Source organism: Palaemon carinicauda, chromosome 1, assembly GCF_036898095.1.
Source record: "Palaemon carinicauda isolate YSFRI2023 chromosome 1, ASM3689809v2, whole genome shotgun sequence".
Taxonomy (NCBI): domain Eukaryota; kingdom Metazoa; phylum Arthropoda; class Malacostraca; order Decapoda; family Palaemonidae; genus Palaemon; species Palaemon carinicauda.
Genome location: NC_090725.1, coordinates 13,338,374 through 13,365,003, shown reverse-complemented (window position 1 = coordinate 13,365,003; position 26,630 = coordinate 13,338,374). Strand labels below are relative to the sequence as shown.

At 32.0% G+C, this 26,630-nt stretch overlaps 1 protein-coding gene across 1 annotated transcript in view; it reads right to left on the bottom strand.

Annotated features, from left to right (window-relative positions):
* Positions 1-26,630, bottom strand: part of LOC137647050 (fibrocystin-L-like) — a 215,250-nt gene that overhangs the window by 31,673 nt on the left and 156,947 nt on the right. Inside the window, exons 53-64 of the mRNA XM_068380195.1 lie at positions 23,061-23,158; positions 20,999-21,105; positions 18,335-18,425; positions 15,389-15,564; positions 14,890-15,008; positions 11,030-11,180; positions 10,263-10,396; positions 9,334-9,445; positions 8,220-8,378; positions 4,159-4,386; positions 2,354-2,521; positions 1,715-1,812 (exon numbers count right to left, since the gene is read on the bottom strand). Of these exons, the coding sequence (XP_068236296.1) occupies positions 1,715-1,812; positions 2,354-2,521; positions 4,159-4,386; positions 8,220-8,378; positions 9,334-9,445; positions 10,263-10,396; positions 11,030-11,180; positions 14,890-15,008; positions 15,389-15,564; positions 18,335-18,425; positions 20,999-21,105; positions 23,061-23,158 (1,641 nt within the window). The remainder of the gene's footprint in view (positions 1-1,714; positions 1,813-2,353; positions 2,522-4,158; positions 4,387-8,219; positions 8,379-9,333; positions 9,446-10,262; positions 10,397-11,029; positions 11,181-14,889; positions 15,009-15,388; positions 15,565-18,334; positions 18,426-20,998; positions 21,106-23,060; positions 23,159-26,630) is intronic.

The window sequence follows — 26,630 nt, the reverse complement described above, 5'->3', positions numbered from 1 at the left end:
AGCAGAAACCTCTTGAAAGATTGCCAACATCGATTTATAGAAATTTGGAGTTGTTCAACAGCGCCTCGTACTTTCCATCAGGCAAACATTTGCCAATGAGTTAGACTATAACATAAAGGTGAGATGTGATTGGAAAGGAAGATTGAAGAAAGGGAGCAAGAACAAAATAAATTAGAAATATATAAAACAATCACAGTTAGTGTCCCAACGAACGATGCAAAAATCCTTCATCAATATCTTCAGTGGATAATAGTGTCAGCATTGTCATAATATTTTTCTTTGGTAATTCATCTCTTAATAAATTGTTTGAAATTTATCTTTATTACATTTAATTGATGAAGGAAGTGGATGAGACTTGTAGGGGAAGTGGAGCATTTATTATCCAAGTACATGTAGTTGATACTATTTTTCCCATTCGTGGGAAGAATAATAAATAACCAGCTGCAGTCTCTGCTTTTTATTTTCCCCATTCTCCCACTAGAGATGTTGCATAACTTCAATTATGGTATGGGTAACCTAAATACTTGGCTCCATGTGGATATTGTATTCTAAACAATTCACCCAATTTGCCCAGTCCAAGTTTATAGTAATGCTTCTTCACAATCCTCCTCCTCTTCTGTTAACGGTTAAATAAGCCCTTCAGTCTCTGTCCTCCTCCACCCTTCCTGATGTTGAATTATATTTATGACAGCATTATCTTCAAATATATAGTTCGGACATTATAGCCAGTTTTTAGGAAGGCTTAGACATAATTCCCAGCCTTACTACATTAATTCCCCCAGCAAACATTGATGGATTGAGGCCATATCTTGTATATTGCCAAATTAATGAACGTTAAAGCATGGTGATCGTGGAACATGTTCAATTAGTCCATCATACTCATATCCGGGCTTCATGTCCATAGGTTGTACAGTCAAAGTTGTATTGGAATGCTGAAATACGACAGTACTGTGCAGGTTTTTAAGGATGGTGTGCTGAGCATGTCTTGTAACATTTCTATCAAGAGCAATGCCTCGGAAGGCAAATCTTCCTTCTTCAGGAACTCTTTCACTTAAACAGTGAAACATTAAAAAAACCCATGGTTAAATGGTATGCAAAATCTCTACGTCTCTTTCCGTATGTATCCGTGTTTACGATGAAATAGGAACTGAAGTTGACAGTTATAGAGAAATATCATATTGTTTAAAAATAATTAACGATAGAGTAAATAAACTAAATTTCTATTTTCTGCATCAAGAATTTTAAGTAATCACTCTAAGATCAACATTTTCGACAACACTGAATATAATGGATTACATAGCATTTTTAATTTATTCAAGTACAAAATATCAAGGTTTAAAAACATAATATGATGCAAATGTGTCGATAATATTTTATAAATAAATCAACTATATTAACAATAATCAAAGCTTCACAAAACTTACAACGAAAAATAATTTTTCGGAACACAACAGACAATGAGACAACTAATAACTAACACATGTCTTTTAACTTAGAAATTGATTCTCTGTTCATATAATATCATTAAGCCCTATTTGAAAGTTATATGGTCCCCTTTCATTTAAATGATACTTCTAAATTTGGATAATGCAACTGGTCATATATTTTAAGTATAAATATAAGACACTCTGACTTCTTTACATTTTAAAAAGAAAATCTTTACCAGCAAGTGTTAATTTCTATCATGTGATCTGGAAGACAGATATAAACTTACCAATATACCAAACATCGCATTGTGAACTTCATTGTTGCTCCAAAGTGATTCATCCTCACAAGGCTCGCCATATGTCTGGAATCCTGCTTGCTCTGTGCCTGGAAGGAAGATTCATATTCAAATTATGAACCTTCAAGAGAGGTATTGCATATGTTTCAGTTGTGAAGAAATATATTCTTCCAGATATCAATGGTATATTTTTTCCATTTACTTAGCTTTTGCTGTCATTGTTTCACAAAGCATTTAGATAATTTGATAAAATCCCAATGGTTTATAGTTCATATATCAGTCCCTGTATGACAAATAGAATTTCATATTGACATTTAATACCAAACATTCAATACTCAAATTTATTTTGGGTATCTAAAAATTCATTTACCCAACTAAGACCTCTAAACTTTTTGCCTGAAACATTAGAAGTTCACACTTTGTAATACTACAAGATCTATTCAATGTGTGTTTTGTAGTAGTTACTCACGGGTAGTTGTTAATTCTAACAGTTGTTTAATCAGATGAAGGCCTTAAAAAATTGCTAAAGTTAAAATGCTATTATTCCTTCTGAAACAGAGTGAATCAAACAATGTCATTTATCTATATAAAAATATACTGCCATGAAAATGGTGAAGAAATAAATCTTACCAGCAACAACGTTTCCTTCTAGGACCGTCTTAGAAGCATCGTTCAAAACAAAACCACCAAAGAATTTAAAGTTTTGTATTTCATTACGTCCATTGTACGTCCCGGGGAATAGCATAAGGGATATCAAATTGTTCTTGAAAATGTTGCCCACACTTTGATCAATGATGCCTGAAAGGTATAAAACATTATTAGAACTACCTTTAAATACCAGGGGCATTAATTAGATTTTGTTTCTTTATCAAGGAAAAATAAATTTATGCCAAACGAAGCAATTAGTAAAAGGTAAAAGGTTTTCATTAATAGCCTAAAAATATACTAGAGTGAGAAAGAATTCCACTAATGCCAGATCATTGTAATAGAAATGGATTGGAAAATTTTGAATTTTCATTTTTCTTCCATCTCTTTGGAAACCCTATCAAGTTTGAATTAAGTGTTTGAATACATTAGTCCACAAAAAGAAGTAAAAGGAATCAGGATTTTTCAAAATTATGGAGTTACAAGTAAGAAGTCTTTTGTTTTTTTATTGGCATGCATAAGATAGAGATAACCATCAAGTCCATAGATGCAGGGAAACAAGAGGAATTTGAAATCAATGTTTTGGTTCTTTCACCGTCACCTAAAATGTGAGGAATATCTAATGTTGCCAAAATATAAGAAGGAAAGTTATCAATCATTTCAAAGAAAATAAAAAGTTACCCAATCCTCCCATTATGAGTAATTAAATAACTAAAGTGAGTGAATTGTAGCTGCAACCAAAATAGAGGGACATGAAAGTAAATCTAAGAACATCCTCTTACTCATTAAATTGTGCGAACTTCTACCGATCGGTTATGCATAATATGTGGTGAACTTATTCTATAGCAATATCACTTCCCATTTTCCATGATTGAAATTCTTATTAGGTTGATTTACAATTATCATAATTATCACGTCATTTAAATATTGTAATTTAATCAGAATTGTCTTGAAAATTCATATTTTAACATTAAGGAATGTATCTTTTGTACCCTCTCTTAACATTCTTTGAAACTCTTGATACTTTTACATTTTGCATTGTAAAGTCCATAACACCTAGTATTCTTAAACTTAACAATGATCCCTGGAATAAACTTAGTAATCAAAATAATTAAAATTATTTACCTAAACAGCAAAAATATCTAGTTTTTGTTTGTCTGCAATTCCTTTATAATTATTTGGTCTGCTACTATAATGGTAGTACGGCTGTTTTAAGTGTTCTATTGTATGCAAGGCTTTCACAGATTTGCTTTCATTTAAAAATGCTAAAAGATACGTTACTTCTACCAACTCCTATCACACAATAGAGATACATTTCGCTTGACAGTTGAAGGAAGGTTATAAGATTTCTGTTCTTATAGTTGATTGATTGATTGGTTTCTTTAGTCAATCATAAGAACAAAAAACCTCTGTTCTTATGACACAAATCTACATAAGAAATAAATTTTTGGTGTCTTTCATTCTTTTTCATATCACTAAGAAAATTAATATGCTCATGAATATAGAGTTAAGACTATGAAAGTTCACAATACCACTTACCTCATTACTACATTTCACAGCATGTGATAGCAATTACCATCTATAAAAAAGTAACTTTTACTGTGATGAGCCAGGCATGAAAAAAATCTTAGACTGTGCATATCATACATTACTGGAAGGTACCTTGTGACTGATTTCTTCTCAAATGCTATATATGACTTATGTAAATCAAAATTTCATTTAATATTCTACACGATTAAATTTCCAGAAGCTAGTGAGACTTTACACTTAATAATAAATGGAGTACTTACTTCCTCCAACAGTGTGGTACACAACATTTCCTTCTGTTGAGATACCGTTAGAAGAGAAGAAACCAATTGCAGTGTTGTAGTTGGTGTTGAAGCTACAGTGTTTTACATAGCTGCCTCCATCATTATCCCCTAGACCATGGAATGCTAAAGTATATCGGGGGTCATCTGAATCGGTGAAACCTTCTTGTCCCATTTTACGAAATTCCACATTGGACAGTTTGGCAGAACCTTTTTTCAGCAATGAAAGAGAATTAAAAAAAAAATATTACAATGAAAATGATGATATAATCTATAATCATAATGAAAAAAAAAACTCTTTTGAATTAAAAGTAGGATAATTATGTCAATAAAAGCTGATCATAAGAAGAACGAAATATAAAAAACAGATCCTGTATTGATAGATGAGCACTTTAATAAAGATAATTACATACTAACTTCCATTGTACTAAACATAGAGACAATAAAAAACTCTGTAATTCCATTCCTACTTACAAAAATCATTACCCTTTTATAGAATCTATTCGGGTATTAAATAAACGATAAATTACAGAGGTGTCTGGTTAGAAGAATTGGTGACATTGGTAGACTCTCAGATCTGCAATTTTTCTACTAACTGGAAATAATAACCATGTGAAATAGATATTGGCAACGAAATGCAGGTGACATATAACTCAGAATCAGGCAAGAACAACACAGAGTTCATCATAAAGGTGCAATTGCGTATGATTAAAAGGGATTCATGTCCAAAGTAAAAGCCTGTTTGTTTTTACATAAACCTTTGTTTATATTCTTATTGAGATTCTGAGGAAGCTATTCAGCGATGCACATATAGTGTTGAAATAAACCTGAGCCACTTGAATTTAGTCTTAGTCATGCTCTTGAAGAGATCCCGTTAAAAGATGTAATATATTTAATTACGATTGATAAAATTATTCAGGGGGCCGATATGAATGGATTTAAGTTCTCGACAAGTAAAACTGTTGTTGTCCATTTCTGTCGTATTCGGAGAGTGCATCTAGACCCTGATATATATATATATATCAAAGGTCAACGAATCCCATGTGTAAGTGAAGCTAAATTTTTAGGCTTGATATTTGATTGTAGGCTTACATGGGTGTCACACTTAAAAGTGTTTAAAGCTAAATGTCTTGAGGCTCTGCATCTTTTAAAAGTATTGTCCCATACATCATGGGGGCAGACCGCAATACTTTTATAAATTTATACAAGGCCTTGATTTTTAAAAGAATTAGTTATGGATGTGAAATATACTCCTCAGCCACCCCAAGCCGATTAAAGATATTAGATTCAATAGATCAAGCTGGTATTAGATTGTCCACAGGAGCATTTAGAACTTCGACCATCACAAGTCTCCTTGTTGATGCTGGAGAATTACCTTTAGACCTTTACCGAAAGTCTTCTATTGTTCGGTATTGGTTGAGGTTGCAAAGACTTCCTAATTCTTTAGCCTATCAGACTGTAAGCCTTATAAAGCACATATCATACTTTGAGTTGCACCCAAAATCTCCTCAACCTTATGGTTTCTTGTTAAATAATTGATAAAGTCTTGATATAATTAGAAGTAAGGTGCTTCCATTTAAGGTATCATCAACGCCTCCATGGAAATTACCAGAGGTGTCTTTTTGTAAATATTTTATTGGAGTTGAAAAGAACATGACTGACTTAGAATCCAGGTCTCTTTTTATGGAACATGTTGCAGAACATAGGGGATCGACTTTTATATATACTGATGGCTCCAAATCTGATGCAGGCGTTGGATTTGGAGTACATAGTAATGGTTTTAATTTTAGAGGTGCACTTCCTCTAACAGCTTCCATATTTACTGCCGAACTTTATGGCATACCAACTGCCATTGAGAAAATAGCGTTGAAGAAGGAAGGCGATCTTACCATTTTTAGTGATGCAAGGAGTGTCCTTCAAGCTTTAGAAGTTTTTAATTCTAGTTATCCTTTAGTTTTAAAGATTCTAGAATGACTTTTTATTATTGGACTGAGGGGTATAGAGGTTCGATTTTGTTGGGTTCCAGCATATGTAGGTATGTCTGGGAATGAGAAGGCCGATTTACTGGCGAAGAATGCTGCATTCGAGTTGTTACCAAGAAAGTATCCCATTCCCTGTGATGATTTCCTACCTAACTTCAAGAAATTGTTTTGTAATAACTGGCTAAAGCACTGGGATGGCAATAAAATGAGAGACGTAACTAATGTCATATCTCCTTGGGGGCATAACATGATGCCCCGAAAGTGGGAGACGTCTCTTTGTCGTGTTCGTATTAGTCACACTCGGTTGACACACGAGTTTCTGCTGAAGGGCCAACACCAACCGTATTACGATGACTGTTTGGTACCTTTAACAGTGAAACATTTGTTGACCGAATGCCCCAATTATAATGACCTAAAAAATAGATATCTGTTTGAGGCTCGACGTGAGAAGGGCAGGTTCATCCTTGCCAAGATTCTTGGACATGATGTGTCCTACTATGCGAGCGGCATTTTTAGATTTATTTCAGAAGCAGGTTTTCTGAAAACTATTCAACTTTTATAATGACATCTTAACTTTTATGGTTTTAACTGAATATCCTTTTATTTATTATATCTAATAAATGATATCGGCGTCAATGACCTTAGATGTCAGGATGCCAGAAAACTTTAAATCAATTAATTACCAGTACCTTGAGCCTAGAATGTTGATACATGAGGTATTATATTGTCAAATGTAAGACTCCGAGAAAAGAGACCTAATGCATCATTGTAGCTTGATGTGAGCGTATTAGAATTTGCATCAACATATATGAGCCCCACATACTATATCATTTTGAAATTTTATTACGTTTAACTTGTTTACTTCCCTGGGAGAAGCAGAGTATCAGATGGCATGGTTGATACGACAGTAAAGACGTTCATGGTTTGCAAAGACTTTTAAAATGTTGCAAAGAACATAAAATAGAAAGGAAACAGATTATGTAGATGATAGATCCATGATTTGTAAAAATAAGACTAATGGGACATTGTCTGCTAAAGGAGCGAGGTTATCTATGTTGTACTCAATTTTGAATAGGGAAAAAAATCAAAATTATAACAATTTATAATATATCCAGCAATGATGGCTATAAATAGTTCTGTAAATTTCATTAGATAATCGGGCTAAAGATAGAGTATATTTGCCTTCAATAATACACTACTTAATAACTACTTAACTAAACCCTATAACATATGAAGATATAATTCTGTAAAGTAAGTTTTTCATTTATCACACTTCACTTGAAATCATCTATAACGCATATAATCGGTAATGGAATATCAGACTGCATTACAAACTACAAAACTGATACGTCTAAAACTATAGCTTCAAATCCAATTAAATGTATTTTCCTTAACAATGTCTATGTAATAAGTATAAATACTTTTTTTACAAATAGAAATGTAGTAAAGTGATACAGGAAAGAATAATTGTACGATTCCCGTCTGGTCAACTTTTTTTTGTGAGGAGTTGGGAGCAAAATTTCATTACTATAGAAACGTGATTTTAAAAAACCTTCATGTTTGCTTTGAAGAAAAATCCGTAAAAGCACAAATTATGTAAACACCCTCCATGGCTACACTTCCTACTTTCTGGACACAATCACGATTTCGCCAAAAAAAAAATCATAAAGTCTAGAATTATTACGAAAATAATTAAGATTAGTAAATAATTTTAGTTGTAAACCTCATTAATTAGATTACAATTTTCAAAGACCCATCATATTTGTTTTACAATGTATTTTCCATATTTATCTTGTTTTTTATGCAAAACAATTGAAATTAATAAAGTGACCCAGTTGTTATATTTCTGAAAGCTTGTATGATTTCACTGAAATAATACAATGCTAAGAATTCCGTACACTATGCATATTTTTCTCCTGCTTATCGACTTTTTATATTATATTCTAGAGAGAGAAATTAGTGAGTAGGCTTTTCATTGACAAACTTAAAGGTGGTATAGTAATGGAGAAACGATTTCTGGAACAATATATAATCTAAAAGAAATTCACCACAAAATCTCACCTTTGTACGTCTGACCTTCAGTAGTGACTTGAGAAACTAATATTCTTCCACCAAAACTGTTGTCTGTTGCAGACCCTTGAATAATAATGTTCCTTCCAAGAAGCCCAACCTCCGCAGACATAGTGTACGATGTTCCATCATCTACTTCATGAGTTACACCTGTTTCACATGAGGATACTTTATTTTGATGAATATTACACAAATGCAGGAATGAAAACCATCAATTTTGCTGTAACTATATTCTTGATCATGAACTGTAATAACAATAAAAAAAAAAACTGATACATAAGACTATATAATGGTAAAATATCCAAAAAATTCATTCATAAAACGTTTTGCACATGTAACTAATAAAAAACTGTAAAAACTGATGTTGAACAGAGCAGAATAAAAAGAACTGAAGAATACGTTAAAGTTCATAATATTGCCATACTATGAACGAAATTATCTATCATTATCATAAAGTAACAAATTTTCAAGAATTTTCTAAGAAACTTCGAATCATATGGTCATGGCACAGTCACTCTTAGGACGACTGAAAATACTGATAAATTGCCGTTTTTATAAAGTGAAAGACTACTGATAATATTGAGCAGATTATTCTTGCAACGCTGTTGTTCTTAGACCGCTAATCTAAGAATACGAAATGAAGATTCAGAACAGATAAATCAGTTTATAAACAAATGACTGCAGTAAAAATCCTAAACTACTACACAGAGGTATCCACACACGAGACATAAACGGCAGTTTAGTTGAATTTTGGGAATACAGTAGAAACTAAGTTTCTTCTTGAATGACTTAAAAAACTATCTGAAGCTGAGAAATAAAAGGAAATACAAAATAAATAAATACTTCTTACATATTCATTAGAAATGAATTTTACTAATTGATTGTCCAGTAAAATAAATGAACTGTATTTTGTGCTATTATTAAACATCAAAAACTAATAATTAGAAAATATTGCCTTGAATATCATCTAAAGAAAATCATTAATGATAAACTGCTGAAGATATAATTATCAATAATGGGAATTATTGCAGAATATAGAGCTAAATATATAAGGAAGACTTCCTCAAATATTCTAAGTATGATAATGTTTGATATCCAATCTTACCTAAATGTTCATACTGAAGAGGACTATCAAGTGTTAGAGCATTACCAATGATAGCTACCACCTTTCGAATCTCTGTTTCAGAGGCTTCCTTCCCTGTTGTTGTTATCATCACCTAATGAATAGATAATCCATTGTCATTTCCCTGTAAGGATTGTATAAATACCTTTTATAAACTCTTTAAATTAAGAGATATATATTTCTTTCAACACAAAAGCTTTTCTATATTTATTCTGAGCTTGAAATACATTTAACCATATGACATAGAAATATAGAGGAATGATACAATGTTTAGATAATATTATAATTATTTATCCGTTTCAGAAAGGTATGTTATTTTTTTTTTCATTGAAATCACAAGGGTTACTACTTTTAATGAAAATAAAAAATTACAAAAAATGAATACAATGGAACCTCAAGCACTTTTACTATCTTGACTTCTACTGTGGAAAAATAACACATTGCAATAATCGCCATTCTTGAATAAATGAAAGCAACGCAGCAACACCGGCAACTATTGTAAATATGTTTGTAAATATGTTATACAAGAAGTAAATACATATGAAACAAACATACTGACTGTAGAGTGCATTTGGAGGTTAATTTATATGCTTTTAAAGAAATAAAAAAAGGAGAACAGAGTAACCCAGGGCATACAAATGCATTTTACTATTGCCTCAGAATATACGAAAGGGCCATTTGGTTAACAAAGAATATTGTTTTTATCAAAAACCTTTCTAAAGATTATTAATTTTCGCTGGGGATGAGGAATGAATAAGCATAGGGTAGGTGAAGGGCATCCGTTACTTGATACTGCAAAAAGCTAACCAAAGCAAGAGGCTCTCCAAGCTGAGACAAAGCACAACAGCTGGAAAGTGGAGGCTTAGTAAAAGGTGGTGGGCAAATATCCATTCAAAATAATAATCATTTACTTCTCTGTTAAGCCAATATGAATCTGGAGTCTGACTTAGATTTATTTGATCATCTCCAGGAACTGCCGTAGAAGCCAATTTAATCCACGAATGAACAGATCCTCGCCCATGAAGATTCAAAAGACCAAACACTCCTGTTGTCATTAGAATAGAGAGGAAAACTATTTAGTATCACATTCAAAAGCCAATTCAACAACCACATACTAAATATTTCAAATAAGCTGGACATAAATTTCACTAAAATTATCTTTCAATTTTAAAATAATTCAAGTGATACAGCTTCAAATATAACCTGAATTGGAATGAAAAGTTATCAAGTCACTAAAATTACTTAGTCAATCACCATGTTGTTAAAAGATAGAATATCAAAGTCAAACCATTATACAGCAATAAACTCTTCTATAACAAATGTATTTTCACTATTGTAAGTGATTCTTTTGTTTTAGATAATCTGATAAACATTAAATGCATTGTTAGCATTAGTACAATATGTAATAGAGAACAACCATGCAAATATTTGAAATGAGCAACCTCATTATAAAGAAATAGAGATGGAGGTTAAAATTATAAACATCAATTAGGTCTTTATCCCATATGGAATTTGGGTAATATCTTTCACAAATCACTACTTGTTGTATAAACCTTTATTATATCCTATTATGTAGAATATTAGGTAACGTGATCATTTGTGTCTTGAATGATACATCAATGTGAATTCCCCCAATGAAAGATAATTTTCATAATCTTACAACCCAAATTATAATTACCTATAGCTTTCCATCCCACGTTGGGAACACCATAAGGCATAACCAAGTCTTCGTTGTCAGGATCGGAAGGATTAGTTGTGCCCCTCAAAGTAATACTGAGATCATGATTGAAAGGAGCGTCTTCTGTTTCTCCAGCAACTACTCTTCCACCCTGTTAGAAAGATATTAGCTATGGATATTAGCTTAAAGGTATAAGGCATTATTTCATTATGTGACAAATACCCTTAGACCTATCCAAAAAAAAATGTATTAATTTTAACTTCCAACTTAAATATTACAATATTTTAGTATTATAAAATGTGTTACTGACTACTTCTAGAAAATTAGGTATTGTTCATAAAGCTTTCTATATGTACAGGGATGACAGTATCAGTGCAAATGCCATAGATATTATTTTTTTTTACCAATGATGGTATATTCATTTATGAGTCTTCACAGTGTTTTACCTATTACCCAATATTATGGATTACTTGAAGTTGTTACTTCCATTTTTCAAAGCATCGTAATTGATGTTGAGAACTTAGCAACAGGTACAATGTATGTTCATCTACCATAAGGTCTAGTTCAACAGCAGACCTCCATCCGTACACTATAAGTTCATGCTTGACATTCCCTTCGCATAGCATCTGCATCCATAATAAGTAAAATTTGATACACACCACAGTTCTCATATTCTTCTGAACTTCAAATTATGGAATAGTCTTCAGGGAAGAATTACTGGTGATGATGCATGTAGTATAGAAACTGTAAAACCACTTATGAATTCACAAATGTATGTAAGTGAATGTATTATATATTCATCAACTAGCCTTCAAAGTTTTCTTGAGCTTTAATACACATATTGCTTCCTGTGTTGGAAATTTGTGTCAAATGTTAATCATCGGAACTTCAGAACTTATGGCCTCATTCTCATCTGCTTATGGTACTCGGAACTCTTTCTTCGAGAATAACTACTTAATGCTATGTGCAGGACTCTCAGTTCTTGCTCTTTTGGTAATATACCTAGCCATTCAAGAAAGCAGATATAGCCATTAAAGGGCTGAATCTGGTGTCTGAGGTTAGTTTAATGGAACTGTACACATTACTTCAGAAAATATTTAAAATATTATGCATTTGATTGATACTCCAAGACTATATCATTCAAATTAGAAGTTAAGTTGTCAAATATCCCACTTTTCAACTCTATTTTGCATTACTGAATTATAATTGACGGCGAGCTAAATATTCCTTGAGTAATGATACACTAAAACATATTTTCTTTGTGCATGATTTTCTTCAGCTTTTTCAAAAGGAATGTTGGTCAGGCTGGTTAAAAATCATAAGTTGCTTTGAGGATCATTGGGAAAATACCTTCATCTTATACTCTTTTTATTTATCTGGGATCTTACTGCCACATATCCGTTATCGTCATCTTACCACGAAGTACCATCTCCAAATTACTGATTATTTTCGGATTTTTTAGATTTTTTGTTTATAAATTTTTTTTTATACCAACTTGAATTACTAGCCAACGGAACAGATAATCATTATACTTAACACCGCTAGGGCTAAGATGTTTTTGTTATAAAATTTACTTTAAGTTAATGAATAGTTAAGATACAGCTCGAATATGAGATACTTTCCAAAACAATTAGCTTTGCAAGGCCTCTCTTGATATTTTCCTTCGTACTTTTATTTTAGACCATATTCTAGCGTCGAATAACTTAATCGAGGTCTGGATAAACTTACCGTCATCTATATCCAGAGGGATGCACATGCAAATGTAGCTATTTACGGTTTTTCTACCTGTCTTAGGGATTGTGACACTATCTTACATAGAATTATTTCAGAAACATCTTACCAAATATTATACTGTTTATGTACCTTGTACCAATTATACATCCAATTGAATTGAATTTTTTTTTTTTTTTTTTTTTTTTTTTTTTTTTTTTTTTTTTAACTTAGTCTTATCGGTGTATGCGATGGCATCTGTTTATAAATGGAGATCTCTATAATAAACTTACAGGCAAATTTACTCCGGTATTTCTGGTTCGAAAGGCTGGCCAGCTCTAGAGTTCTCTTATTCTTGTGATTACGTAGAGTCACTACAGGAACTTCTTCACATTCTTACTCAGGTAACCTACAGGGCTTAGTTAGCTAACGCGTTCCCAGTAAAACCTTAAAGAATTACTGTACATAGCCTGAAGATCTCGCCTATGGGATATTCATACGAATTGACTATGAGATTAAAATATCTTAATTTAGTACATTGAGACCATTTTGAAATAAATAACAAGAATAGTTTGCAAATAATACCATTAATACTATTAAAATCCTCCTTTAAAGAAATATACACATTATTTTTGTGAGAACAGCTGCAGATTGTGGAGGTACTAAAACAGTAGCACTAAAACTTCATACGGGAAGGCAAATCTTGAAGTATGCAAAATGTTATTTGTTGAAAAGTTGATTGAAAGGCATTTGCTACCCGAGATAGTCTAATTTATTTTCTTTTTTAAATAGTTTTATAACATGATCTAATTTTCCAGAAGCCTAATTCATGTTTTTTAATTCTTGTTGTAGAAATATGCGTTCTTTTTTAAAAGAAGGATCTATAAAACTAGCAAAGGGATTTTTTGAGCGACAACCTCAATGCTCCATCTATATATTCAGAAATTAATTAACATATATCACAAGCACACGTGATTTCAATCAATGTAAATATCACCCACGAATGGCATTTAATACCGAATTATATCTTGGGAATATATATCCACTTGGAATTCATTTTATGTTAACAGCGTCGGCACCGTTTCATTATGGTCAAATAGATTCAGGAACATGACCAAAAGATAAGCCTTTGGAATAGATTTCCTTTGACTTCAAGAATCACTAAGGAGAAATTCGCTAACAAAGATTATTCGTTTTATAACATACATATTAGATTACAATTAACCCAGATTTTGGGGAACAGTATTTTGAAAAATAGATTTTTGATAATGTTTCCTTAACTTTCTAATTATTTTCAGTCCAGAAGTATATAATAGCAATGGGAATTGCCTTTTTCGGATGTATATTTTTAATAAGTAACATTTTTATTTACTTCTTTGAAAAATAATCATGAATCTGATTTATTTCCTATTCTTCGGACTGAGATGTTTTAAAGCAATCGAATGGAGGGTATCTACTAAAGTACATTTAGATAATGGTAAATCATCTAATTTTATATAACCTGATAATATCACAGCATTCACCGCTGAGATTTCTTTCACCATGTATAAAAAGTTCTTATTTATAATTTAGGCAAAGAATGTCTAATCTCTTTTAGATGGAATTTATAAGAAATAAATAAAAGCTGTGCTCACCATCTAAAGGCTACATCGCCTTCAGTAAAGACCGATATTTATATCAAGCATAGATATTGTATTTAATAGAGAACATATTTTCTGCTATCTATTTTTCTTGGGTTTATTGCACAAATCAGGAATTCAGATAAGAAAAGAGTGAAATCTTAAACAAACCTCCAAGGAGTTTATTTTACAACGAACATTTTGTTCAATGTTTCTATTCACCTGGAAATTTACCAAAACTGTTTTCATTGATTTTTCAAAATTATTTTACCATCACGTGTATATCTTATTAGTTATTCGTAATGTCTGTTATTCATCGTTAGTTTTATAATTCCACAACGGGATAGTGATCCATGTCATATATAGAAAAGAAATTTAAGTTCTGATATGTTTTTTCCATCGCTATATACCAACTACTAAGATAAAAAAAATTAAATACTATAAATGGCTGTTTTTCCTATGATCTTCAAACCATCTTGTTTTCTGGTTCCCAGTAATAATAAAGTAAGTCAAAAGATTGAAATTTCTCACCTTGATGAACATGATAGTGCATTCAAATGTGTGGTTCATGCTATCTTCAAATTCCAAAGTACCATAAACATAAATACGTCCAAGAGGTGGGGTGTCAGTGTCTACAATTAAACGCATCCCTGTAAATTTATGCAATATTAAATTTACATATGAAAATTCTTTGTTTTTGCACAAAACCAAACACCAGGTGAACATATATCCCAGTATCGCTTAAATACCGTAACGATCCATGAAAAGTTAAAGGATAAACGAAACAAATAAAAGAAATACACAGGAGATACACAGGATTGTTACGCTGGGTACCTTATAACAAGATGACAAAAAATGAGAGAGGGTTATCCGAACTGGACTAAAGCGTCATGTAATTTATGTAACATATTAATAACAGGGACTTGTTTCAAATTATATCAAACATAAAGTTTAAACAATGATATATCTGAAGGTGAAATTTTACTGAGATATTAATACGCCGAAAATAACACCAAGAATTCTTAAATACCTGCAGGAACTGTGATGCTTTCTCCTACAGTGGGTATATAGAATACTGATTCTGATGGATGGCCCCCTGTACCAACTGGAACTTCCTTCCAGGTGTTGACATCAGACCATTTCAAAGTTACTTCTGGTATAGTTGGTGGAAGGCCAGTTGGAGGTGCACAACCATCATAGAAGCATCTGAAGAAAATACAGAAATTTGGTCACAGGGATGATTTGGAAAAAAAAAAAACTGCATATCCAATATTCCATGGAAACCTATTAGGAACTTTTTTAAACATCATTATTGAAGATTCAAAACTATTCCAAATAAACTCGTAATGGAATTAATTCCCACATAAGTTATAATAAATATGTAGTAGCTTCATTAAAGAAAAAAAATTAATAAACCGTTTTGCATTTTATTTTTTTAGGACTAATTGAATTAAGGCCACAGTTATGAAACAATATACTCTACGGAACAGAAAACCTATTAGCATATCTTCAAAAGAATTGGTGAGAAAATGGTATTAGATCTTCGGAATCCTCTACTTACTTTATGATAAAAAATAAATAGAATGAATTCCAAGATACGCAAGAACTTTTTTTTTTTTTTTTTTTTTTTTTGTAAGTAACTAAATTTCATAATATAGTGATTATGTTTATTCTATTCTAGGGTCATATTGCATACAGGCCATTTAATTACTATTTTTGCTCACAATCCACAATTTCGTTTTTATCATCATCAGCTCATCACCATCATAATCATCACGGCATCGAACTTTCTGAGATAAGAAGTCTTACCCAGCATTTCCTATTAATTTCTGTTGGTGTTGGACCTTATCTATGACCATTTCCAAAATTTTCTGGCTCTTCTTCCTTCCAGTATTCATCTTACTAATTCAACATCTAATATCATTTTACCGAACAATCTTTCCCTCCAATTTATATCATAACCAAATGGTAATGTCGACGAACTTACAATCTATATATCAACCGATGAATCATAAATTTTCTCTGTTGATAGATGACGTAATCATATTCAGCAGTGGTATAACTTTTTCTTACCTAACATAAGATTCATCTGTTCGTTGTCTTTGAAGGCCTATCATAATTGCTGGAGTTTTGACAGAATCAAAAGCTTTCGCATTGTCTATAAATGCCATACATAGTGACTTGTCATACTCTGTTGATTTTTTCATTACCTGGTTATTTACATGGTTGTGGTCAGTTGTTGTATATCAGCCACTATTGCCTACCTCCTCTCTTACTTTATTAAATTCTAGCTGTCTTTCTATTTTGCCCAATATGATCTTTGATAATATTTTATATATTACTAATAGTTAACTTATTGTTCAATATTTTTTAGGCCTTTTATGCCTCCCTATTTCTGATCTGGTATATTGATATAGTTTAGTATTCTTACAGATATTTGGTGTTAGGTTCAGCGAGTTTTACTTTTATGGCATCTCCTCTGTCTATTATCAAATCAATTGTTAGACCATCTTCTCCTTCTGGTTTGCCTCTTTTTATACCATTTAATGCTTTCTTTACTACTCCTACTGTTACTTTTGGTACCGGCACAGATGTTTCATTATTTATATAGGCAAAGTTATTTTTTATACCAATATTGTATAGAATTGCATAGAAATTCTCTGCAATTTTCATCACCCCATCTCTTTTGATGATAATATTCCCATTTTCATCTTTTAACGCAAATATTTGTCGGTGCCCGCTTCCAAGTCTTCTTTTCATTAACTTGATGCTTTTTACTGTCTTTAGTGTTACCTCAATTTGGGTCTGATTGTGTTTATGAATGTCTTGAGTTTTTAATTAATTTATTGTTTTGAATAGTTCTGCTAATTCCTTTTAACCTCAAGTGAATTTTACTCTCATTTACAATCTTTCTTTATTGAGAGAGAGAGAGAGAGAGAGAGAGAGAGAGAGAGAGAGAGAGAGAGAGAGAGAGAGAGAGAGAGAGAGATAAGTAAATAGATGGTGGCTACCTATGGTATCTATTTTATTACATAGTTGGCAAAATACCGAAAAATACTTTTCATTGAAACCTGAACTCCTCATACTTCTGTTCTACGATAGGCCGTGAAAATTTAACAAAAAACCAAAGTGAAGTACCTCTACATATCCACTTGAAAGAATTTACTTATATTGTTATTAACTGAGTATCTCCTTTCATTTAAATATTTTTTGGTATATCAATTAAAAAAAATGGAAGATTCTTGTTTTTTATATATATACATATATATATATATATATATATATATATATATATATATATATATATATATATATATATATATATATATATATATACAGTATATGTATATGTATATACATCAATATCTATGTATATATATACATACATATATATATATATATATATATATATATATATATATATATATATATATATATATATATATATATATATATATATATATATATATATATATTATATACATATGTGTGTGTGTGTGTGGGTGTATGTATATATAAATATATATATATATATATATATATATATATATATATATATATGGGTGTGTGTGTGTGTGTGTGTGTATGTATGTATTTATATATACATATATATATATATATATATATATATATATATATATATATGTGTGTGTGTGTGTGTGTGTGCGTGTGTGTGTGTGTGTGTGTATGTATATATTAAGAAACTCATTCGTGAAGTACTGTTTCTTAATAAGGTTACTCTCTATATAATTCAATTGGATATAGCTGCTTGCTATTTGAATTTTCTTGACATGCAGTAAGGAAATTAATACAATTTGAATAGTCTACCATACAAAATGCAATGAATCTGAAATCTGTATATGATAAAGTTCAACAACTATTATATATTCAAGATATGGATATTTTCACATCCAATGAAAACAACTCTGTGTAGAAATAACAATGATATTGACCATCTTGGAGGTATATAACTTACCTATAAACTTCAAATTTAATATTCCTCTGTCTTCCTGTTGGACGAGCATCAAATACAGTCCTACGCTTTCTTTTCGATGTTTTCAATTTAACTGTAATGAAATGTGATAAATTAAATCCCAAACATTTAATACACAAATAATCTCTATATATACATAAAACAATAATTAGGCACACGACTTTAAAAACAGTCTATTTTTATGATAAACATAACCCTTACACAATCAAATAAATTACTATAGTCGCCGAAGAGATTCCGGTGAAATAAGCCCCACACCTTTATGAAATCATAGCCAATCATGTTGTTTCCAGCGCTAACAGTGGTGGCACCACTTCCCCTTAAAGTGATTATAAGATAGTATAATTTGAAATTTTTAAGGTGATGCATTTTGACTGTTGCTAACGCGGGAGATAGATTATGACGTCATCAGGGGTGGGGCTTATTTCACCCGGAATCTTTGTGGTGACCATAATATCATCTAATGAAGATCTGAAAATCAGCATTTCAATAGATAGTTGGCTAGATAAGGCCCAAAAAGCAGACGCATAAAAAGTGTGTTTTATATACAGTCTAACCTAACTGTCTATAAAATAGAACTAAAAAATTTTATATTCCAATGAAAGTGAAACAAATATCATTTTAGAATATTGTCATTTTCTCAATGGACATAGCCAAAGAGTAACCCAAGCTGGAAGATTCAACTACTACAAGCCCAAGGATTCCATTTGTGGAAACAGCTTGTTGTTGAAAAGGAACTAGGGATTAATAATAAAGTATGAAAATACATGATACGTAAATAGGCAAAATAATTTGGAACAGCTTAGCATTACCTTTACTGAATTTGCTTACCAAAAATGGTATTAGCACCAAGTTTAGACTTCTGAAGTTCTTTATATCCAACTAAATGGTTCAGAAGATCATTCAACAATCTTGATTATAAACGAAATGATCAGGCATCCTTAATGTATTTCTACTTCTTTGACTGGCGGTATATTTTGGAGTCAATGGCTATCTTATCTAAGAGGGTTTAATCTTATTGGGAACGGCGGAAAATACTTTATGTTTTCTAAACTTCAATTAAATGTATATTATTATCAAAGGTACATTTGTCATTTCCTAAACCACAAGTAAATGTACATATGAAAGATAGACTTCTGGCCGTTGAAACCTGAGCCGGGTGACACAACACAGTGCTCCATTAAAAGAATCTACCAATGTTAGATAAACTTAATTAGATAAAAAAAAAATCATCCTTATTTCAAGAATGCCAATGGAATTCTTTTTTGAATAGAAGCTATGTGAAGCAGTAGTAATCAATAGCTGTCTGATTGAGTTTACAAAGCAATGGTGGTAACGCAGGAATGGCTAGCTTTCTCTTGGAAATATTAACCTAAGCTGATTTATGAAAAAGAAATCCTATCTCCGCGATAGAACCAGTGAAAGGGGAACTTCATCTATTCCAGGAATCATTCATTCCTAATCACAAGCTCAAAGTTGATTTGCACAGAGGTAAAGACCGTCCAATACTTTGTCTTCATAACAGGTAGAATTTGAATTTGTTGGAGAAAGCCTTATATTTCTTTATTGGTTTATTTCCATCATACGCTGCTTGTACTTTCCATGAAAAATGTTTCATAATGTTCCTGGACCCAACACCTACTGATGGTCCTCAGAAGCCAACCTACCAAATAAAAAGGGTTTCCCCTTGAGCAGATCCATAAACTACACACTTTGAGTCATTCGTCAGTGCCTATAAGTAAACCAAGGTCATAGTAATTAAACCCTTTCCCTAACTATAACTTGAAAATTCAAAGAACTGGACCATTACCATTGGGCTACAAATTAAGATTAGAATGATATATTAAATTAAAATTTATACTTCATCTTTTGGCTAGGTGTTTGAAAGTGGAGAAATCAAGCAATGAACAGAACAAGTGCTCAGCTTCAGATTGAACTGCACTACATAACTTTATCCGTAAAGAGAATTTGAAGTTACGATTACATTAATCAGAATAGATTTTTGTACGTGCTTCAGGCTTCAGTATGGTTAATTGTTGAAATATCATTATTGCCGGCATTATGTCAGTATAATTTAAAATTCTTTAAGTGGACACCTCAATTTTCTTATGTGAAAAATGTTTAATTCAACAAAACATATGGTTTCAGGGTTGTATAATCGTTACAAAATTGTAATTTGATGTTGTTAGAAAATTTTTTAAAGTAACTCATACAAAGTGTCCTAGATATTTTCAATCAGTTTAACCTTTTTTATAGCATAAATATATGAAGATTTTCTTTTTTGTATTAACATCTGAATGGTATCAGTTATCTGCATCACGAAGAAAAGAGAGAAAAATCCTATATAAACAGATACGGAGACCTGTCACTCACAGCAATTACATGGAAAGCTATGGTATTGACAATACTCTTTTAGATTAGACATTAAGGAATTCTATTGTGATCATACAGTGAAAAATACTTCCTAGTTTGGATGTAAGCCTTGAAATAAGATTATTGCAACAGTTCATCTATCAAAATTTATTAAGTCATGATAATGTATATCATGGGAAAAGAGAGAGAGAGAGAGAGAGAGAGAGAGAGAGAGAGAGAGAGAGAGAGAGAGAGAGATTCTGAAAATAATCTTTACATTCATGAATAACTTACCAAGGTAGGTCATAGTTTTGGTAGCCGTATTCCAATAAAAATCTCCATGTACGCCTGTTGTTGGGTCTGGTATACTAAGAGAACTGTTCTTCAACGAACCAGTAGTCCTGTGAAGTATAAAATAACCAAATATCTAATTATAAAATGTATACATCTATAATACTCGTGGAATCAAATACAGGTTAAATTTAAGGCAGGTTTTGGTAAAAGACAAAAGATACCTGTATTCTACTTCTCTTAATATTACCACTTGCCTAATTTTCAAACTCAAACTGAAAAACTGAGTCAATGACCAGATAATCATGGAATATAAACTTTACCTACAAGATATTCAATATCCACAAAACAGAAAGGGCTGAACTCTCCAAACAGTATTGTACTCTGGATCATGGAGTCTTCAAATAAGAAGTACTGGAACACAACTCTTTCTTGGACTATAATGATTGCAATAAAAAAGCTGAAAGTAACTGACCATCATCAATGTTTAAATGTGAAGAGGATGCCCTTACATTGAGTAGTCGTTATATGATGTTCACTTAAGGAGAAAAAATAAAGACAAGTGGATCTTATAAAGAAAACTAAAATTTCCTGGATAGTGGTTAGCATAACATATCAATGAGGTTCATCGACTATCATGGTATTGGCCATTTTTTGTTATCCCAGATCTTTTCTATTCTTTTCCCTATACTAGTCAAGCTATTCATCAATAGAGACGAGGTTTTTTCACGTGCTGAAGTCAGCAATTAATTTTCAATGTGCTAGAGGTACTGTCAAAAAATATTTTCTTGATGTTTGTGCAGTCTTGCTGAATTTCAAATACTCTTTTACCTTTTTTTTTATTTTTATTTTTTTTTATTTATTTATTTTTTTTTTCTTTTTTTTTTGGCGTATGTAGAGCCTTGCAACTCTTGTTCCTTGATGCTGCGCTTTTTTGATGATATTTTTTTTAGTTTTTCTGTCCATGGTCTCTAGGTTTTCCATCATCAAGTTTACTATTCTTCCGCTACATCTTCCGATTGGCAGTAGTATTGATAGTTTTTATAATATTTTTATCGTTGACCTGACGCATCTGTGCTACCATAATCCTGGAAGAGTGTTTTTCTGATGTCTACTTTTATTTTCTGGCGTTCAGTATCAACAAATTCTAGGATTCCCAAATAGGCTATGTGTAGTCAGCCTCTCCTATATCTTTGATGGATCTTTTATCTAAAATATTTGCTTACTTTCCTCTCTAGACAGTCTCTTCCACCTTTTTATAGCTGTACAATAGTTAATGCTGAACTTAACTATTATTCCTAATATGATTCAGACTGTTCGTACAAGGTAGTCCAAGTATTAGCTTCTATTTTGTATATCTTAATTTTATCCATCAACATTAGGCGACTGATGACTGTGCATTGTCACCAGTCTTTACCAGTTTTTCGTACATACATTGTCATTGCTATCATGGAAACTATGAACAACAATGGTGATAGTGAATCTCCCTTGAAAACTGGTATTTACTTCTGTCAATTTAGTTTCTGAAATTGTTAAGGTAGATTTCCGTACCTGGATTGCATAAGTGAGTGGGGTTGCTAGGTTGTTTGCTTATTATTATTATTTCCATTATCATTATAATTATCAACCATTCTATTTGGTTAAAGCGAAGGACAGGGAAATTGAATGTGTGTCTACAAACCCCATCAGCTTCATTTTACAAATATTGAAAGTCTAACAACAAAGTGAAGAACCCTCCTCTGCTGTTCAGATGAAAATAATTTGAACAGCTGATGCTAGAAAGGATCAGAGAGCATTGCAACTGTTGAGCAGTGCCATATACTTTCTCTTCCCATGACTCTTTCTAGATGTGCATTGCAAATGAATATTTTATTCCCATTGATGTAGATTCTAATTGAAGATATCTGAATAATACAGGGTGCTGTAATTTCAACTACAAACCAGTGCCTCTAGTATACCACATTTCACAACTAGTAAAAATACGATTACAGCATTGTTCACCTCTCATTGATATTTTACACTACTACCTTCAAGATTACTTTATGCAATTGGCACAGATACTCACCCAAATCCATCTGGTGTTTGTACAAATGAATGCTCCACATAATAATGGTCCTCAGAATCAATAAAGTCACTGTAGGCGGTATACGACAAGTTTGTTATCTGCAAGACAAAAAATAATTCAGAAACAGAAATTCTAAGTGTCACTCTCTCATGCTGCAAATGTCCTAGTTTGATTACTTTATGGAGATTTGACTTTTTCATCACTGCAAAAAAAAAATGCCCTAAACAATTATTATGAACTTTTTTCAAAATAAACCAGGAAGAAAATAATTTTTCCTTAAATATCTTTTAAATAATTACAAATATTGTTAGTACAAAAACAACTTTTGCCATACATACAAAAATTTAAATCTAAGAGTAGAGCTCAAACTAGAGAAAAATTAACTGCCTTTTCACATAAAAGTCTTAAATTAAAGATATTCTTTTGTAGATATCCATTACCACTACAGCAGTTGCAATAATATCCATTTATTATGAGGTAATTAGTTGAAAGATATCTATATTTTTACGTTAAGTTTGGAGTCATATTCAATCATATTGCTAATAATTGAGAAAACTTTCAGTTATTACTAACAAGAGGAATTTTCAAAAGTAATACTGAGTCACTATGACTTTTTCATTTGAACTGTCTGGTGTTTTTCAGTTCGGACTTCTCTTAAGCTAGTTTTTTGTAGAATCGGCCATGATATCAGAAAACGTTCGCTAAACGCTTTTCATTTTCCTCAATTTTTACATCCTGTAACCATTTTTTTTTCTTTTCTTTTTGTGGGCTGCTGGGTTAATATGCCTTCCCAGAGTCTTTTGGATGACTCTGCTTCTGGGTTTTCCTGATGGATTTCTTTGCCTTTTAGCTGGCTTTATGGGCGTTTCTGGTTTGTTTGGCTAATATCCTTTATTTGTGTTTACATATCTATGGATCTTCTGTGCCTTGGCCTTTATTCTTTGTTTGATATCTTCTCTTAAATTGTTCAGGGCCCTCTCCTGGGCTTTGTATTTCTCATTTAGTTTCTTCCGTATCTTACCGTTTTTTTAGCCTGTTTTCGACCCTTTCTTCATGTTTACTGAAGTCAGCTCTCATTTGGTTTTCAAATCTCCCTTTTGCAAGGACGCTGTCTTTGACTATGCCCATTGGGTTGTGATGTTGGTATCTTTATTTCCAACCCACATAGAAGTGGGAAAAGATGCAGACGAAAAAGAAGAAGAAGAAGTTGGCATCTTTATTTTCGTTATTGCCACGACGAGTCTTGCTCCTGCATATGCAAGGTCATTCGTTTCTGTGATGGTGTTAGTCTGGATTAGTGTCAGTATTTCATTAACCTTCGTTTTTTCCTTCAATTTCTTCTGTTTGTGGCCTTTTAGGGCTGGTATCATTATTATTTCTGTATCATCTTCAAATTAATGTCTTATTTTGCTCAGATGTTCTGCCATCTCACTAGTCGCATCCATTTTATTTGCTTGCTGGCCATTGTACTATGATTGTTGATGTTGTTGTCTCTATCTGTAGTTACCATTTCTTCTAACAGTTATTATCATCGTGATTATCATTATTATTTTTGTTGTTGTGGTTGTTTTTGTTACTTTAATGAATATAATAACTGGGATAATAATAATTATCATTATCATTATTTCATTTCATAATAATCTTCTTTCAATCTTATTGAATATAGGGTCAACTCAATCCATCTCTTTATTCCTTGTATATTTTTCTCCCCAGTTTCCCATCCTCGTTCCGCTCACGCTCCAAACTCCTCACGACCCATGGTATGTTCTTAGCTCTGTTAATTATATTTTACCCCCTTCCTTCGTAATATAAGGTCATAGAATCTCAGAGAAGGTTCCCTAACCCAGTCTTTTACATCACTTATATCACACTTTCCTCTTATATCTTGATTCATCCTCCTTACCAGTAGTGACATTCCAGCGATCCTTCTTACCTTCCTCATCTCAGTTTTCTTTTAACCGTTCCTCCTCTTTCCTCTTTAATGCCCAAGTTTCTGCTCCATATAATAGTGCGAGCCTGATAGCTGTCTTATAAATCTTCAATTTGAGTCTTAATGGCATTTTCTTGTCTAAAACAGCTGTAGCTAATTCTCTTTATTCTCACCATGCTTCTTTCACCCTTTGCCTCGCTGAATTCTTACAACATTCAGTTTCTTTTATTATTGATCCCAATTAGTTAAACTTATTGTCATGTTTCAACACTCTATCTTCTTCAACCTAATTGCTTACAGTTCTTTATGTCCTTCTGTACTACTCATCAATAGTTCTGTCTTTCCATTGTTTACCTTCAATCTTTTCCTTTATAGTGCTCCTTTCCAGGATAAAATTTTGGCTGCAATTCTTTTTATGTGTCTGCTGTAATGACTAAATCATCAGCAAGTATCGTCTACCACAATTCAAAAATGTTCCGTAAGTCTGATGGCAAGATGATTATAACGATAAGGAAAAGGAATATAATCTCCATATTTTGTGTATAGGGTAGTTCTTGGCCCCCTCATACGCCATCTTCATTAACCTTACCAGATTCTCATGTACTCTCTTTCTCAAACACCAAAAGATTAACTTACCTAGTACCTTGTCATATGCCTTTTCAAGACCTACAAACACATGCAAACTTTCCTGTTTCTTTAAGACACTTCTCTTGGACTAGTCCTATTATAAAGATAGCATCCACTGTGTTCTTTTCTTTCATAAACCAAAAATGTTATTCACATATGTGTTTCAACTTTCTCAACCTTCCTTGTTCTATTCTTTCTAGTACTTTGAATATAAGACCCAATAGCTTTATTCCTCTGTAGTTCCCATAATTTAACACATCTTTTCATTAGTGTTTGCACACAATCTTTGCCTATATTTACCAATGCCTAAATCTTTTTTTGTATTGTTAATGTTGGCTTTCCTGCAGCTTTATTTGCTGTAAATTTCTTTATATCATTTACAACTAAACAATTTCTAACGTTTTCTATTGGTCCTTCAACAGGAGGAATATTTTATAGTTCTTCACATGATAATAAGTAACAGCAGAAATAGCAAAAGAATAATAAATAACTTTATGACGCTTTTCTTGATTTTATCTTCATGGTCAACCTACTGCTGAAATCTATACTCCATATGTACATGCAGAAGGCTGCCTTACTGAGAAAACCTATTTAATGAATAAATGAGTAGGAGCGCAGCGATTTAGTCATTTTTTTTTTTTCAACAAAAACAAACATAAGGACACTATGGAATATAGTAGCTGGTATTATCAGGAACAGAAACATTATATTTCTAATAGGAAAAAATGGGCCAAGTATCAGGAAGGGTTCAAGGCATACCCCGCTAACAAAGCTTTCTGAACCTGGACCTGCAAAATGTTTTTCTATCAACAGGTGTGAAAGTGCTCAAACTTCTGAAGTCAAAAGAAATCCAATGTGTTACAAGAGAAATGGCCATAAAGCAGATGTAGAAAGGCCTCGATCGAACAACTCTTAACTCAAAAAATCCGACAAGCAAAGAAAATTAATCATATACAATATCTTTCATTCCTCAAAATAAGCTTATTGACTGTCCTCAGTTATCCAAATTCGTC